At 49.0% G+C, this 17429-nt stretch overlaps 1 protein-coding gene across 10 annotated transcripts in view; it reads right to left on the bottom strand.

The window, feature by feature from the left end:
* The window catches only part of LOC144106767 (cell adhesion molecule Dscam1-like), a 163831-nt gene that overhangs the window by 137345 nt on the left and 9057 nt on the right, over positions 1–17429 (bottom strand). Inside the window, exons 1-2 of one of the 10 annotated variants that reach the window (XM_077639650.1) lie at positions 16479–16669; positions 14829–15116 (exon numbers count right to left, since the gene is read on the bottom strand). The exons of 4 other annotated variants lie outside the window; for them this stretch is intronic. In XM_077639650.1, coding sequence (XP_077495776.1) covers positions 14829–15116; positions 16479–16554 — 364 coding nt within the window. In that variant the 5' untranslated portion in view covers positions 16555–16669. Of the gene's footprint in view, positions 1–2096; positions 2391–2958; positions 3124–4874; positions 5181–6443; positions 6641–14828; positions 15117–16478; positions 16670–17429 lie in introns of those variants that run through there. 5 more of the 10 variants (XM_077639631.1, XM_077639619.1, XM_077639617.1 and 2 more) reach the window with 5 other exon arrangements.

Raw genomic sequence — 17429 nt, 5'->3', positions numbered from 1 at the left:
CGGGAACGTTGGCCGAGAACTGGGTGGGTGGCGCCACCTATGAATGCCAAGGAGAAGTAGGAACAAGCGCGGGAAACGTGGGCAAACCGAAGAAGCGGACCGAAGACGACTGACGAAGACGTCGGCATACTATATGTGAGCCTGGAAAACAAAAAAGCTTATCGGTGTCAACGTCTTAGTGAGCGTTCTGTTTTCTTCTCAAACGACGGAAGAAGGTTGAAGAATATGTCGCTGGCAGAGCAACTTGGGCAACGCGTCGTAAGGCAATTCCCCCGAGAGGCGACAAGTCAGGAAAGTGTCGCCTGTTTCAGTATTTTCTGAAAATATCTTAAACTTTTTGAAGCTGAGAGAACTCGAAACACGGGAGCAGCATAAAAAGCTGGTAACAACATTGCAGCAACGGTTAGGCAATCTAAGGATATGCAGTAATGAGTTGTTGAGCAAGTGCAGAACCCTAGTATGTAAATTGCACCGACGAACAGATTCGCTGCAACACGCGTGAGTCCAAGATCTAGTGATAGGTGTCACATCAGCAGCAGCCAGCTTCAGGGCAGGTCAAAAGTCTCTTCCTACCGTTCAAGTTCGCCATGTCATATGCCGCCAACGGCCACTGAGAGCTCAGCATGTCTCCTAAGCTAATAATGCTACGTGATTGCACTCACTCTGGTAATAATTCAAAAGAAGAGTGTTCAGCACCCGATCTTTCGGACGAATGTGTGCCCTCTATATCGTCAGTGGTGACTTTTAAGTTTTATTCTATTTCTGGCTTATTTCTTCTGTATGCTCCCTCTTTATATATGCTTCTTTTTACCTATTTTTGCACTCCCAGTATAATTTTTTATTTGTTTAATATGTTCGCTAAAAGTAAATTTATTTGGAATGGGGAGCTCGGGGACCTCCTTCTGCGCTGTAATACGGTATTGTGCGTTTTTATCGTGAAGACTTTAAAAAGTTTCCCCGCCTCAACCGCTGGCTCATTTGCGATGAAACTGCACACAGAGCTTGCGTATTAAGGTAACTTTTGTATCGTAGCAAGTTTGACAACGGTACTGACTTAGTTGAGCCGTGTATGATGCGAAAACGTAATCGTCTACGTAGAGATCAGCGAACCAAAACCCGCAGACGACGTTTTTTCGCTGAATGGCGCCAGTGGCGCCATCTGTTTTCGGCAGTGGAAAGCATCGCACAATACTGTATGTATCTCTCACCTATGATCGCGCAGATAAACGCTATTGTTATAACTAGCACTCACCGCGATGGCTCAGTTGCCGTCACATTCCGTTGTTGAGCACGTGGTCGCGCGATCGAATGCTGACCGCGCTGATCGCGTTTTAATCGAGGCGAAATGCGAGACACCGCTGCACTGCGGGAGGTGGACATCTGTCCGGATCCCTCCACTACGGCGCCCCTTTCTCTCGGGTTCCTCTTAACCCCTCAGTTTCTTTCCCTCACAGTGCTGCCCAGGCGTCCATACGGAGCGCGACAATTACTGCATCTTTCCTAATAAAACATCTGCGTTTGCTAACGACTCTGATGAGTGACTTAGAGCCGGTTCCATAACGATCTGTTCCGTGCATAATGCACGGACGCTGGAGGACTGTGTTATCTTGTTTGCGGGATGCTCGTCGTATCGGTGTTTTCTGGCACTATTGTACAAAGTTTTACATAGAGAAAAAAACAGACACACGCGCCACGGGCGACATGAAACGGCTGGTACCACAACGGGTGCAAGGACAGCAACCGCTGCGAATCCCATCAATTCGGAAAACAGGCAAAAACTTAATCTCTCTACCCGACCGCGGCGGCTGCGTTTTTATGGAGGCAAAACGCTAAGGCGCCGGTGTGCTGTGCAATGTCAGTGCACGTTAAAGATCCCCACGCGGTCGAAATTATTCCGGAGCCCTCCACTACGGCACCTCATTCTTCCTTTCTTCTTTCACTCCCTCCTTTATCCCTTCCCTTACGGCGCGGTTCAGGTGTCCAACGATATATGAGACAGATACTGCGCCAGTTGCTTTCCCCCAAAACCAATTATAATTATATATTCTGGTGCGGAACAATCCATTCACAGAGTGACATGAAATTCCGGTGGTTACCTGAAATACCGAGCGATGCAGTAACCGAAGATTCCGCACCAGTGGAGTCCGCCGCCGTGCAGGTGTAGTTCGCGCTGTCTTCGAGGCCCAACCGCCGAACGGTCAGTGTCGCCACGCGCTCCGTTAGCACTGCGGTCACCAGTCGTTCATTTCCGGTTCCGGCTAAGCGTTGACCATCCTTGAGCCACGTGAAGTAGAACGGAGCTGTCCCGCTTTTCACGACACATCTGAATATGGCGTCTTCGCCTGGCGTGGGGTCGTTGGGGAACGTCACCAGCTGGAGTACGAGGCGTCCTGGCGCGAAATTCGAACTGGGATTAGGGGTCTGGTCTTAAGAAAACACGCCAAGGAAAAGAAAATTCTCCACACGGCGTAAAGTAGATCATGTATCACCTTTTCCTCCCCTTCAGACAGCTTAGCAGACGCCCTTCTCCCCCTTTTTCTCTTTGTAAGCATGATTTTAAGAATGATTTTAAGAATGATTTCTAAACAAACGTAACGTAACCTGTATTTAGAGATGCAGTCATTCGTTTGGTATATTAACATGCAGACAAATTCGTGCACAAATTTTGTGTGCTCTGCTGTGTATATCTCCGATTGTGCGCTCATGAACTGACCTCTCGACAAATAGCGCTAACACGGCGCAGACAAGAATTACTGCCAAAAACTTTTCATTTTGACATGTCTGTATTATGAGCTCATACATTTCAAATGCGCATGACCTTTTGGACATTTTTAGGAACCACTGTTTAATGCCGCTAGTCTAAATCTGACGGGCGCAGGGGCGTCTTATTTCGAAGTTGCCCACGACATGGTTGGTAGATGTTACTAGTGACGCTAGCAAGTAATTATGCAGACTTACCCACGTCCACCTCTTTAGCACTGGCGAAACCAACAATTAAGATTGCGGTGAACAGACGCCAGGGAACGTCCATTGTAGCCACACACCGAAAGGACTCCGCTCGGATGACGTAGACGAGCACAGGATAGCTTCCGAGCACGGCTTTGCACTTCGATTGCGGCCAGCCCATTGGCACGCAGCGGCGAGGAACAGTCCGAAACGAAGCAAAGCGGGGCTGTCAGTGGACAACTAGCGCCGCCTCTCGGCATCACGCGGAACGTCGAATTCAAGCGAAGGCGGTAGACAGGGCGCGCTGTTTGATGAGTAAACCTGCTGGTGTCACCGATGAAGACTATAGTTAGTACCAGCCAACATTTCCAGAAATCGCTGCAAACAGGTATCCGCCCACTCCTGTTCCACCACAACAATAAAAAGCAAAAAGAGAAAAAAAAACGCTAGAGTCATTTTTCGCAGCTTTAGCGTAGTTTCGAGACTTCTTTTGTTCGACCGGCATCTTTCGATTTGCCGCCGCGGTGGCTGAGTGGTTAATGCGCTCGGCTGCTGGCCCGAAAGACGCGAGCTCGATCCCTGCCGCGGCGGTCGAATTTCGGTGGAGGCGAAATTCTAGAGACCCGTGTGCTGTGCGATGTCAGTGCACGTTAAAGAACCCCAGGCGGTCCATATTTCCGGGGCCCTTCACTACGGCGTCTCTCATAGCCTGAGTCGCTTTGGGACGTTAAACCCCCATAAACCAAACCATCTTTCGATGTGCTCTTCTTTGGCAATCAAACGCACGCCCGCTCAGATACATACACATGCGAAATCCTTAAGTTGAGGGAGGTTACTTTCTTTGCATGCATCCAGCATGGAAATCTGCTGTAGCAGTAATATTACGATTGCTCACAGGCCAAAAATGCCCATTTTTCATCCCTCCAGAGTCCAGACTATATTGCGTCCTACCCTAATGCATGAAATATGACCAGCTTGGCATAAAATGCACTGTTCTCTCCACACCAGAAGCCTTTCCCTGGAAACTGAAAGCACGACATAAACGAATAATAAAAAAACCTCCCAGAATTTCTGATCCCGTCCACGTAGATATGACAGCGACATGATCAACGCGGCCCCTCGCGCAGACTGTGATAGCGGTCACCTCAAAGCCAGCATGGTGTAGCACCACTTGGATTTTACGACCGCAGAGCAGAACGCATTGCCGAGAGCACCTATTTGTTTGTTCGCACAGATAAATTTTCATAAACCAAGAGGGAAGCGCACATGTTTTCGTTTTCAGCATGCTACACGAAGACGCTGATGCCATCCATATCGGAGAAGGTCCCCCAAGCATCGTTATTAAAAAGATTATCAGACAACCATCGCGGATCGCGGAGCAAGCGACTGTGTGACGGCACTATAGGGCAGTGGCGCGATCGAATCACGACCGACGGCAGAAATGAGTGTATTACGGCCACCAAACGCTGTCGTGGTGCCAGATTATGGTACAGCGTACAGGGTGCGCTTTACGATACAGCTGTACCATACGCTGTATCAAGGAAGACTGTACCAGGGTACAGGGAAGACTGAGAAGCCAATATACCTCGTTCTCTGCAGCTGTACTTATCCTGTGCACAGCTGAAGCTGTGCGGACAGTGTACTATCAGGACCAAATTCTCTAGGGCCCGTGAGCGGCAGGCGAAGTCAGTAACTTTTGTTATAAGCCGGTATCTTGAGGCCAGTCTTATGGAGGCTAAATGTTTTAACCTCTTATGTCCGTTGGCCAATTGAGGTGATAGTTGCAAGTGGTACCTATGCGGCCAGATCGCTTTTGGCGCGTCTTGGAGATATCTGTACCCGGATGATACATCGTGAAATCGGACCACGCCCCATTCACGGGTAGCGCTGTAAAATGTGCGGCTACGACTCCAGGCGCGAGCGGTTACCTGACACCTGGAGCACCGCGGTGCGTCGATCCGATCCGTGTGCGTTGGAGGCGACGCAGGTGTAGTTGCTGCCCGCGTCCTCGTACCCGATGTCCCTGAGCGCGAGGATGGCCATCACGTCCGACTGCCGGTGGACGCTCACACGACCCCCTCTTCCGTCTTCGGACACCGCAGAGCCGTCGCCCTTCAGCCACACAATGTCGTGCGGACCCCGACTTCCGCGCCTCAGGGCGCACATGAGGACCGTGGAGTCGCCCAGGGACAGGTCTTCTTGGGCGGCGAACGGTCGAATTCTAGGGGGCAGCCCTGAAAGCCACGGCGTCATAGAAGATGGGGTTCAGAGAGTGGACATAGCACCGACTGGGGCTCGCCTTGATGTGATCCGATATTTCACTCAACAAAGAGAGAAATGACAGGGTATGCAGTCGCACTCAGTATGACTTGCAACGCGGAAGCTGTGGTCGGAGCTTGCTTCACGAAGCGACTAAGGTGATGTGCGTGGTTGTTAGGATTCGTGCTTCTATAGGTAGCAGAAGATAGGGTTTTTCTTCAGTGTGTATCACGACACGTGTAACTACTGTAAAGCACAAAGCGCACTATTGTCGCCGGCGCTGAGTTCGAAGCCATGCTCAGCACGGCTGTGTACTTGCCTCGCGAGACACGCTGATTCTGTTTAGTCTCTTACAACTCTGTGGGTACCTGGATCTGTGGTTTCTGGTATTTGTGCAAAAGTGCCCGCAAGATCCTTACACGTTCAGTGGGTTACAACACATGCTTTAAACGCAATAGATGCCCACTGAGCGCGTGGATTCTAGCCGTTGTTTATGAATGTGTATGGCTGCTTTTGAGTTCTTAACGCTTCATGTCAAACAGCAAAACTGGGTTTTGAAGGCGCCTTTATAAGGTACGGCACGTTCCGAGTAATAAACCTGTTGGACCGCGTGTAGTTGCTAAGTGTTGTTTATTAATGTACATACATCCGAATCAGTTATTTGCATTTACTACTCTGTCTAGTAATAAAAAAAGGTTGTTAGGAGTTTAATTTGCAATGTTACTATCTTACCGGCAGTGTGAATGACACCAGAATAAACAGTTATTGTCCTAACTTCTCCCAATGTTTTTCTGCCGCTAAGCGGATATAGATATTAGGAGAACTCGTCCGAGCGCCGTGGAATATTTGTTGCGCTCCGTCAGGATTCGTTGTGGCGCATGCCAAAAGTCACCCGTGAAACCGGAATCCCGTCAGGAGGACTTATTGACTTCGCAAGTGGGTCCCGAATACGATTTACAGCCGTTGTTTGAGCTCAGTAGGAAACAACTATACTTTTCGGATTTAAATGTAGGAAGACTGTAAAGACGCAACTCTTTCATTATCACTAGGCCAAGGCCAACCTTCACATAATGGCAGCAAAAACAAATCGAGGAGAGTTGTCACGAAACCGAGTCAGCTGTAATAAAATGATGCACTGCTTTTTTTCTTCTCATTGTTCGCATAACAATCGCGTGCGTAGAAATTTTCGCCCCCTGTAGGGTTAACGGCAGCACAACCGATGGCCAAGGCTTCCTTACCTCGGCTCCAAGTCGAAGACAGCAACGCAGCGGCAACCGCGAGGCGCATCGCCGGTCCCCAGAGGAGCGTCATTGTTTCTTCCGCGACGATTACGGAGTGAACAATGGGCTCCTCCGTCGCCGCCACTCAAACGCCGTCGCGGAAGGAGACAAGAGCATCTCGAGATTCGCTGTCTACGAAAAGAGCTGCCGAACAAGGAGCGCGATAGCGTCTCGAGAGGCACGTCGAAGGGCGCCTGTCTTCGTGTCGGACTGCGATGGAGTAACGTAGCGCCATATACTAGACGCGGTGAGAAACAACGTCGTCCGTGCGCGCATAGGAGAAAACCGTTGCATCCCTGTAAATCATGTCATAGGCGTGGCCGTATCTTGGCTTGTAGTTCCGAAGGTCCAGTGGTCAAGGAACTTCTACGATCTGCATTCGTCGTCCTGGAGCCCTCCAGAAACTCGGCAGTGAGAATGTTCCGGAGGCTTTTGGGTGTAGGCGTGAAACATGCATCATGCCCGCAGTGGAGTGCCGCTGTTGAGCAGGAGGGTTTACCGTGGAATCTCGGCAAGCCGAGCTAGTCCGAACCGATGCCTTTTACGGCGCATCCAGAACGTCCACACAACATTCAAACGACACGTCTGCCGCAATGCTTAGGGCAATACGATGTTGTTTTGCAGCGCCACCGGGCATCTGGCATGCATTCATAAACCACTAATGATCTTTTCGTTTTAAGTGATATCAGCGCAGAGAAAAACATTGACACAGAAGAAGCTTGAAAGGACGCCTTATGTGTCTCCCACACCTCGCTGATGCTAACAAAGGAAAGTGCAAGTAAATTACAGACGTTTCATTCATTCATTCATTCATTCATTCATTCATTCATTCATTCATTCATTCATTCATTCATTCATTCATTCATTCATTCATTCATTCAGAACAATGGCCGCGGCCCTCATGTTAGCATCGGAAACGTCTAATGTCATACAACGCTTCTACCGGCTTCCCTCATAATTTCCTTAAAGCTGGGCGCCAGCAATGCTTTTGTATGAGTCGATTTGTCGCGCATTGCGCTTGTCTAATTTGAAAAAAGGCGCGTTTGTGGCTTGGAACGAGGAAAACATGGTAAAAAAAGTGACATTTTTTTTTTCATGGCCGTATCTAAAAAAGCCGCATGCAATTCGTGTCGATCATGTAGGACCAAAGATTGAATATTCTCTGGTCTGCTAGAATGTAAGTGACGCTTTCGGTCTCAAGCGGCATCACCCTTCGAAAGGCTACGAAAACACCGGTCTACAGTCGCACCTCTGATGGCCGGAGGCCATTTGGCCGCACATTGCCGCAAATGCAAAATAAAAACAGCAGGCGGTAATGAAGAAAAATGTGTTCCACTCTTTAGCCACACCAGAGTGCTGAGGCGGCTTCATAGGCAGGGTGGCAGGGAAATATTTGAGGCATTTTGCATTGACAAGGCAGAGGACAAGTGCGTGAGCACACCCTCAGTATCCCTCACAAAAAAGGAGATAATCTATCTGTTGAAAAACTTGCGCATCAATTTGGTTTAAATCTTTATTCCTTGTTTTGACAACCTGCTTCTTGATAAAGTGGAGGTGGGCGGGGGCACAGTCTCCTGAGCATGCGCCGAAAGCAAGTGTTAAAATCTGTTACGTGTGCATTAAACGTCAGTTGAAGTCTAGCGTGCTGTCTCGTCTGTTCCTTTTGCCTCTGTCCTTGTGCTTTCCACGCTAGTTGCAATGTCGCAGTCACTAACGAATACACACCAACTAGCCCAACTGTCTTCCATGATCACCCTTCGAACTATTACTAGCGATTGAATAATACAGGGCGATTTGAAACTCGGACGAAGGAAGAGAGACGAGGAAGTCCTAGTTTCAAATCGCGCTTTATTAAGTTCCTCCCTGGTAAAGGTCATTAGGTAGAAGGCGCTTAGAGTAAAGACCTTAGGTTAAAAACCTTTAGAGTGAAGGCCTTCATAATAAATGTCTTCCGGGTAAAGGCCTTTAGGTAGAAGGCCTTTAGTGTAAAGGCCTTTAGGTTAAACGATGCTTTCACATTCATACCACGTAGGGAACTTAAGTGCCCACCGTAAAATGGTTCTACTGCATGATATTCAGCGCATAGCCATGCCGTGCTAGACCGTCTTCTTTTTGTGTTTCCGTGCGCCTCATCGGGCCTTTCTGCGCGTGTTTACGAGCTCGCCACCCTTCTGAGCTGCGGAATTATGTGCGTGCGCTTCACTGGCAATGCCCACCGCAGCGCCGAGCCAATGATGTGGTCGCAGCCGCTGAAATGGGCCTCCCGTGGGGAACCTGTGGGTAAGCCGAATCTTACACGGTTCCCATGTATGCACTACAAGGGCCAACCGAGCCCACGTTTTCAGATCCAGCCCACATCGGGCCCTTGTGAGACTCTTGAGGGAGCATGCAGCGTAAAAACTGGCGCAATGCAGAAAAAAAAACAACTTCAGCAAACTTGGGCCTGCCCGCGCAAAACTGCTGCTGGTTCTACAACCGCCGTGGCGGGGTTGAGAAGGGGACATGCCTGCATTAGCTGTTAATTTAGCTCTGTATTAAATAACGCTACTCATATTAACTGGGTGTCTTTACAAACGCTCGGAATTCGCAGATTTCAATGCGACTATAGATCAACCGTCACTGCACGTCTTATCAGACGTCATGAGTTACACTTTTCGTCCACTTTTCTTGTCATACATCAGGGATCTATCGTTTCATGTATTCACAAACATTTGCCTGTACGCTGACCATTGTGTTCTCTAAAATAGAGTTACCGCTAGGTCATAACCTTCTAAACACGCCTTTCTTGAACTTCTGTAAGGGACATGCTAGTAAATGAGCACTAACTTCCTTAAACTGTTTGCGTGTTGTTCTCCAGGTGCACATGGATCGCAAATCAACCGAAACAACCCAAGTCCCCCCGATGACAGTACCTGCCATAGAAGGGCGGCTGCGTTTTTATGGAGGCGAAACACAAGAGGCGCCCGTGTGCTGTGCGATGTCAGTGCACTTTAAAGATCCCCAGGTGGTCGAAATTATTCCGGAGCCCTCCAATACGGCACCTTTTTCTTCCTTTCTTCTTTCACTCCCTCCTTTATCCCTTCCCTTACGGCGCGGTTGGGGTGTCCGCCGATATTTGAGACAGATACTGTGCCATTTACTTTCCCCAAGAACCAATTATTATTATTATTATTATTACTGCTACTATAGAAGGGCAGCGGCACATCGCTTGACCGCTGCACCACTGCACCAGGAGTGCTAGAAAGACACCCAGGGATCCATGAATGTAGAGAGTGATCAATTCTGCACATATGTACATTAACCACTTATCGCTGCTATCCGAACAACTGCCATCCATGAACACTGGACCTGAACACCGAAACCGAGGTGAAAACCGAAATGGTAGCGCAGCCAATTCGCATTTGGCCTAACTACGCAAATTGACCCTAATTTTTTTCTTGTGCTCTACAGCTACAGCTTCATACGGTGCAGCAGTGTTCGAAAATAATAATAATAATAATTGGTTTTTGGGGAAAGGAAATGGCGCAGTATCTGTCTCATATCATTGGACACCTGAACCGTGCCGTAAGGGAAGGGATAAAGGAGGGAGTGAAAGAAGAAAGGAAGAATAGAGAGGTGCCGTAGTGGAGGGCTCCGGAATAATTTCGACCACCTGGGGATCTTTAACGTGCACTGACATAATAATAATAATAATAATAATAATAATAATAATAATAATTGGTTTTTGGTGGAAAGGAAATGGTGCAGTATCTGTCTCATATATCGTTGGACACCTGAACCGCGCCGTAAGGGAAGGGATAAAGGAGGGAGTGAAAGAAGAAAGGAAGAATAGAGAGGTGCCGTAGTGGAGGGCTCCGGAATAATTTCGACCACCTGCGGATCTTTAACGTGCACTGACATCGCACAGCACACGGGCGCCTTAGCGTTTTTCCTCCATAAAAACGCAGCCGCCGCGGTCGGGTTCGAACCCGGGAACTCCGGATCAGTAGTCGAGCGCCCTAACCACTGAGCCACCGCGGCGGGGCCGCACTGACATCGCACAAAATATTGTTTTTCTGGTGGCCTAAACATCTTATAAAGTCATCCCTCCCTGAAACAAAAAAGGTGTCTCAGCTCCTCTTCGTTCACGCTCATGCTAGATGGGCCTGCTCCAAGAAGCTGATTGGGATGACGTTCGACCTGGTTAAGAGACTTACGCAACCGACACAAGTGCATAGAACGCGTAACTGCGCCCGCCTTATTAGCGGAAGCCGCATTTAAGCTGGGATTCTCATATGGACTAATCCATTTGCGGACAGTGGATATCCGAAGACCGGCCTAATGCCATTTCCGAGGCACCAGAGACCGCTTTCTGGCTGCTATAGGCGCATCCAGCTTGTCTTAAGCGGGCGGTAATGTCCTGAGCTGGAACTTGCTGGAGGTGAACGGAGCTACAACGACGTGATGTCGTCCTCGTCCCTCCTTGACCTCACAGCGGCCAACCTGGACTGCCATGCCAACGGCAGCACACTGCTGCCTCCCATCGCCGTTGAGGATGTCCTAAGAACTCGTCAACCGTCTGGTGAGGTACTTTAGGCTTTACGGGTAATGTATATGCGTAACACAATTTTCGAATACTGGTTAGTAGATCGGTTTCATTGAGGAAGGAAAGCTGAGGAGAGGCTATCCGAGCTGCACGCCAAGGTGTGCCGGAGGTCACGCGCTTTCGCAAGGACTACTGGGAGTCTTTGGCCGACGACGTAGCCATTGGTAACGCTGGGCGCAGCGGCGTCGTCTGCTACACTGTATGCTGCCATAAAAGCGTTCACCCTAGAGGTCGTTAACATAAAGTTTTTAGCCTGAAGGCATTTACCTTGAAGGCCTTCACCCAGGTGAAGGCCTGCGAGGTGTACACACCTGGCAGGTTGCCCACTACCCGGTAGGCCGCATGCCACAAAACAGGCTTCAGGGATGTAGTACTTACATGCGTCCGAAATCGAAAATGCGCCTGTTAGTGCTACCGCACTATAAATACGGGTTAAAGACATGCTAGTCGAAATCAAGAAGTAATGGATGTAATGCGAACGCAAGATAACCGATGCTGGTTAAGGGTAATGGGCTAGGTTCCAAGAGGCACGCTTCATACCTGGTATATACGAGAATGAGCAGCGGGATTGAATCAGGTGAATGTACGGGTGTAGCACGTTTGTGCGATGGTGTAATGTCTTCACAACCTCATCACTTGCTCTTTGCAGAGTACTGACAGAGGGCGTTTGCTCACACAATTGGTGGTCCTGATGATAAAATGTTCTTTCTGCGAAAGTTCCTGATCCGTTGATGGTTTCGTGAAAGCGTCTCGTTAGCGTTTATGCGTAAATGTTTTTGAAAGGTTGAAAAAAAATTTGTAAACTCAGTACAAATAGTCATCAAGGATTGAATTAAGTCTCATTATGATCTGGTCCAGAAAGTCAGTTGCTACTTAATTTAAACATAAGATACATGTTTCTAAGGATCAGAGCACAAGTTGACCACTAACAGATGCCACGTAGAAAGAAACCTCCCAGACTTGTGTCCGCTTCCGGGGTGAAGAAGCGACAGAAAAAGTTGTGCAGCATCCCCCCGCCCACCCCCTTTTTCTACTGTCCTCGCTGATTGATATGATCAATCGCCCGGGGATGATGTCAGCACATCTTCGGTACGAAGAGACCGTTTTCCTCAGAAATTGTCCTCTATGCATCGATGCAAACCAAACGGTTTGCCTTGCTCTATCGCAAAGCGGCGTCAGCCGCTGCGTGTCCCGCGGAAGTAGCCGCGTCCGCCGGGGAACTTTCGTTTTGCGCGCTGACCTCGACAGCGGCAGCTCCTGACGCCGCTCCAAGAACGCCGTACGCGCACCGCGTCGACCGACGTCGCCGTAATGAGGCCGCAAGACAATAGGACGAGTGCCGAGCAGTGTCAAATAGCTGTCTTCGGTGGCTGCTTCCCTCGTGCAATCCGATGCTTGTGCTTTGCGGAGAGAGGGTCGAGGTTTCGATGGCCGAGAGGAGGAGTGCTTTCGACGCTTGTGACCAGGCCGCGAGAGTTTCGTACTTTCAGTGCGAAAGCACTATTCCCGGATGGGTAAACCCTTTGAAAAATTTCGTTAGACAGTCTATAGACAGTCCAGAGACTTCTGTCCATAAAGTCTATAGACTCTCTTTAGACAAAAACTATAGAACTGCCTATTGGCAATACAAATCCTATAGACCGTCTGTAGACGATCTATAGATTTAGGGCCATACACTTTTAGTAGACTTTTCTCTATAGACAGTCTATAGACTATGAATAGACGAAAAGAGAATACTATAGGAAGGCGATAGAGTCTATAAGAAGTCTATAGACTGTGTATAGACGATTTTTGTAAGGGAACGCCGAGCAAGATCTTGCGATGTTTGTGGGTTTGTGCCAAGTGAAATGAATAAATCAAATAAATATCCCTGACTGGGATTCGAACCTGCGGCGGCGCGAACAGATCAGCTTCGCTGGCCACTGCACGAGAGCACTAGGTATAGGCTATCGATGCAGCCGATCACGCTTCGTGTCAAGCTGCAACATACTCTCGCGCTGTGCTTTACACATCGTCTTCTTCCCCAACTAATACTATACTACCAAACCAATATTCGCTGCATGCGTTGGCGTGGACAACGCTGTGGCAGGAACACGGCACTAGAGCAATACTCCTTGGCGTTGGCAACACTGCCGCAGTAACCCGGCACTGCAGCATAGGCCGCTGGCGTACATTGGGTAAATTGGCAAGGACTATGAAAAAGTTGAAGACGCATATAACTTGCACCCTGGCTCAGTGGACAATAATAATAATAATAATTGGTTTTTTTGGGGAAAGGAAATGGCGCAGCATCTGTCTCATATATCTTTGGACACCTGAACCGCGCCGTAAGGGAAGGGATAAAGGAGGGAGTGAAAGAAGAGAGCACACCTCAATCGCGCATTCAGGTCCGTGGCGGTGGTGTCCGTCTGCAAAAAACTGCCCTTTCGGACAGCATTTCGTGCTTAGCAATGCTAAACCGCCGGCCATTTTTTCTCATCAGATAAGCTCTGGCGCTTTCGTTTCGCTGCTCGTGTCTCCGCGTCATATTAGTCTGCTTGGAAAGTGTCTCCCTCGATTGGTCTTGCATCCAAAAACACATTCTTCGCGCCGCGTACCGCAGCGCTGTTGTAAAAAAAAAAGGCTCCTGAACGTTTCGTATTTCTGGGTGCGTGATTAGACATCGATCGATGTATTGCATCACCACAGCCCACTTATCATATAAGCGCGCACTATGCCAGTCCTACACGCATCGTGTTACCTTTTAGATGAAACATTCATAAGATCACCCACCCTTCGCTCCACCTGGCCTTTATGTCGCACGTCCACTTGAAAAGCACCCACAGCTGCCTGAGGGAAAACGCAGTTGTATTTACTAAACTCTAAACAGAAGTAAAAATGGGGTAAGCCATCCGCTAGCGCACTGTATTTTATAAAAGGGAGTATACGCGAGAAGCCAGTTTACTCCCCTACATGCGGGTGTTCGTGTTTAGAGAGCAGGCACCTAGGGCGCTGTCTAGTGCTGCGCTGTAGGTAACTACGCTGCCAAGATACTAAGCTGTTGGCGTCACTGCTCAGTCCGGACAAAGCATCTTTGCAGCTGTTATTAAACGTCAGAACTACTCGTATACACAATGTGACGGGCCTTCTTTTGAATTTTCATACGAAGTATTCGATCATGCTCTAGCGCTTGAATTAAATTTAATTGAGCCGAAATTTTATTCCGCAACAAATGCTGCGCGAAGTCAAGGCAACAAGCTGTGAGTAGCTTGATGAGCCCACGGATATTCAAAATATGACGCGTACGCTCCAGCGGCGGCGTCGCAACTGTGAACAGCTCTTTTAGAAGAGCGTCAGGCGATCAAAATGCAAATACGTCAAACCTTGGCTCGGTATGTCAAAGCATGTAAAGTCACAAGAGTAACAGGCAATATAAAGCGTGAAGCTCTCATCCTGATGCTTGGCTGTCGTTATCAATACGCTCCGCGCACGAGGGAGGATAGTGCGAATGCTCCCGCACAAACACATTCGCTAAAATTTGCTAGAAATGGACCTCACATGCCGACGATATAGCATCCGTGGAAGTGAAAGGCTTTCGACTTAAACTGCTCACCACCGCGCTCCAGGCTAAAACAAAACCATCACAAGCGAATATGTCGCGACGCTTGTTTTGCGAACAACTGCTGGCGCCCTTCACGGACTTGTCCATTGGCTGCCATCGCCCTGACTTGCTGTAGCAGGCACATGTAAAGCCATGTAAGCGTGTGCCTTCCGAGTACCTGATATTACGAGGAGCGCTGTCATGCTGTGCTCTCCGTGGGCGTTGCTGGCGACGCAGGTGTAGTTGCCGACGTCCCCCGGCTGGATGTTCCTGAGCGCCAGTATGGACATGACGTCCGACGGCTGACTGACGCTGATGCGTCGCTCTTGCGGGAGCAGCGCCCTGTCCTTTCGCCACGTGAGCGTGTGGGGACCAACGCTGCCCCTCTTGACGGCACACGTCACAGCGGCAGAGTCGCCCAGAGAAAGGTCCGGGGAGAAGCTGAAAGGCCTTATCCGGGGCGGCTCTGGAACGCAGGGGGGAACCAGATGGGAATCGTGTGTACCTATCACGACTTGCATAGCCTTTCCAAGACAGCCCCCGCACCCCCCCCCCCCCTTTAAAATAAACAAAAATAACTTTCAGAAAATAAGTATGCACTTGCAAGGGTGGTCGAACGGGCTAGTTGGTAATTCATCTTTGGAAAAAAGGATACACAAAAGATTTGTGGCTAGTTGGTGGCGTTATTGTGCAAAGCAAGTGGAACCGAAAGACGGGCACAAGCAGGTGACAAGCAGAGCGGAAACTTGACGCCTACAACTTCGGACTTCTCGCATCTGTTTAGACGTAGGCGTACAGAAACATCGTACAAGCAACGGGTTTTGCTGTCCTGACTTAGAAACGCAGGACCGACATGCACGTGGTGTGAGATACTGTGTGTGCGCGTGGATTATGCACGTTATCATTCAGTTATTATCATTCTCCCCCCAGAGTGGAGTGCGAGGTACTATCGAGCGCAAAACTGGTATGCATAACACGCTTACACGAACCTCCAAATTTTCACGGTTTTCGATGAGCGGCAGCGCGATGGACTGAAAGGAGGAAACTGGTATGCATACAGGCACGAAAAGGTCTCCCTGTCGTCTGTCTGGACACAAGACTCGGTCGTGACTTGCGGAGCAATGCGCTTTAGTCAAAGCTCGCTTGATACACACCAATTTCGCTCACAGCAGTGCATTCGTGGGCTAACCAATCTGAAATCATTAAAGACCGCCTCTTCCTATTAGCGGGATTTTTCGTTGCATTTCCGAAGCGATTTTCATGTTTTATACTGCGTGCTGCCCAATTTCTAAGCAATCAATAACTGCAATATCACCTGTACCGCACACACAGATATGCCCTTTAATCAGATGTCACATTACAAGCCCCACAAATCACATTCCTCTTGCCATTTAAACTTTCTCTACCAGTATAGTACACAGTGTCCCATTTTCTCCAAGACTGTGTAATAAGCACGTGTGGTTATTTCTTGCCAACAGTCGACGTTTTCATTGCTGTGTCCAAGCCTTCTTGTTTTGAAACTGAGCTTTAATTGTGGCTAACTGTACAGTTTGAACATTTTCTTTCGTCCGACATAAAAAAAACGACATTTATTCTGTACTTATTCTTGTAATTGTTAGGGCAAACCTCCTTATTTGTATTTCGCGCTTTAGATCTGTGGTCTTTGTTCCTTCCTTTTTCTTCCTCCACAACTCCACTCTTCACACGACCTACCTCACTTACTCTGTAGTGACGCCCGCCCTGCACGGATCTCGTAAAGCACGAATAAACGCGTCATTGGGATGCAAGCGAGGAAGGAAACCGTAATGCAATCTCGTTGCGTCCTTACCTTGACACTGTGATGGCACTGCGACTTGTGAAGAAGCGATGACAAGTGCCGGTATTAGGCTCCGCAGTATCCCCATCGTCCAGCTTGTCACATGCGTCAGAACTTCAGGTCGCGAACACTACTCCCCCTCTGTCACACTCCGACGAGCACCGCTACCTGGGGCATCCTCGGCATTGGCAGCGCGCAAATGTGAAACTGTCAGCACAGGAGAGCCAAAAGAGAGGTGAAACAAAGTTCGCGCCCTCGCCCGGACAGCTGGCGCCATCTAGGGAGACTGCGAGACACCAGCAGCATGGCTTCGTTGCAGACGCCCCAAATGCGTGCGCGCGCCTTGTTGGGTCATTTTCAAAAGCACAGAAACGAAGGATGCGAGGTCGTTGCCACAAAGGACACAATAGCGGCGATGTTTTAACCATTATTACAAGATTTCGAACCGGTGTAAACCTGTATGGAACTACGAGACTTCGTTCAGGCTCAGCTTCTGCCGCATCATGCGAGCGTTCCAATTGATAGATAGGGATTGGGTGGCGGATCGCTTAGTGGTGAGTTTTGACTTTATTGCATTGTCATAATGACGTCATATTGAAGCCTCATTCCTGCATTCGAGCTGGTTAATTTCTTGCGGCCGACGAGTGCACCAATTTGCAGCACTGTGGTTTGGCGAAGGTATCTTCATACTCGAGATACTGATCCATCTTGCGCACTGCACAAATGATGCTTATTATTTTTTGTTTCCCTCTCTTTTTTCTCATTTTTTTCAGGATCCCGACACAGACCTGTCCTCCTCCAGAGCCCTCCACTGTAGCCGTCTGGAGCCGGCAAAGCAAAGGCGGAGACGGCCTCGACACAACATCGAATAAACCGAACTCCTCAGAGTAGTGATTTGCTTGCAGTGTTGCCAGTAATCGTTTATTTTTTCCGTGGGCAGCAAAACGTACTGGTCTGAACGGT

This window comes from Amblyomma americanum, chromosome 10 (assembly GCF_052857255.1).
Source record: "Amblyomma americanum isolate KBUSLIRL-KWMA chromosome 10, ASM5285725v1, whole genome shotgun sequence".
Classification (NCBI taxonomy): Eukaryota; Metazoa; Arthropoda; class Arachnida; order Ixodida; family Ixodidae; genus Amblyomma; species Amblyomma americanum.
The sequence above is the reverse complement of the archived record's forward strand: the minus strand, read 5'-3'. Positions and strand labels throughout refer to the sequence as shown.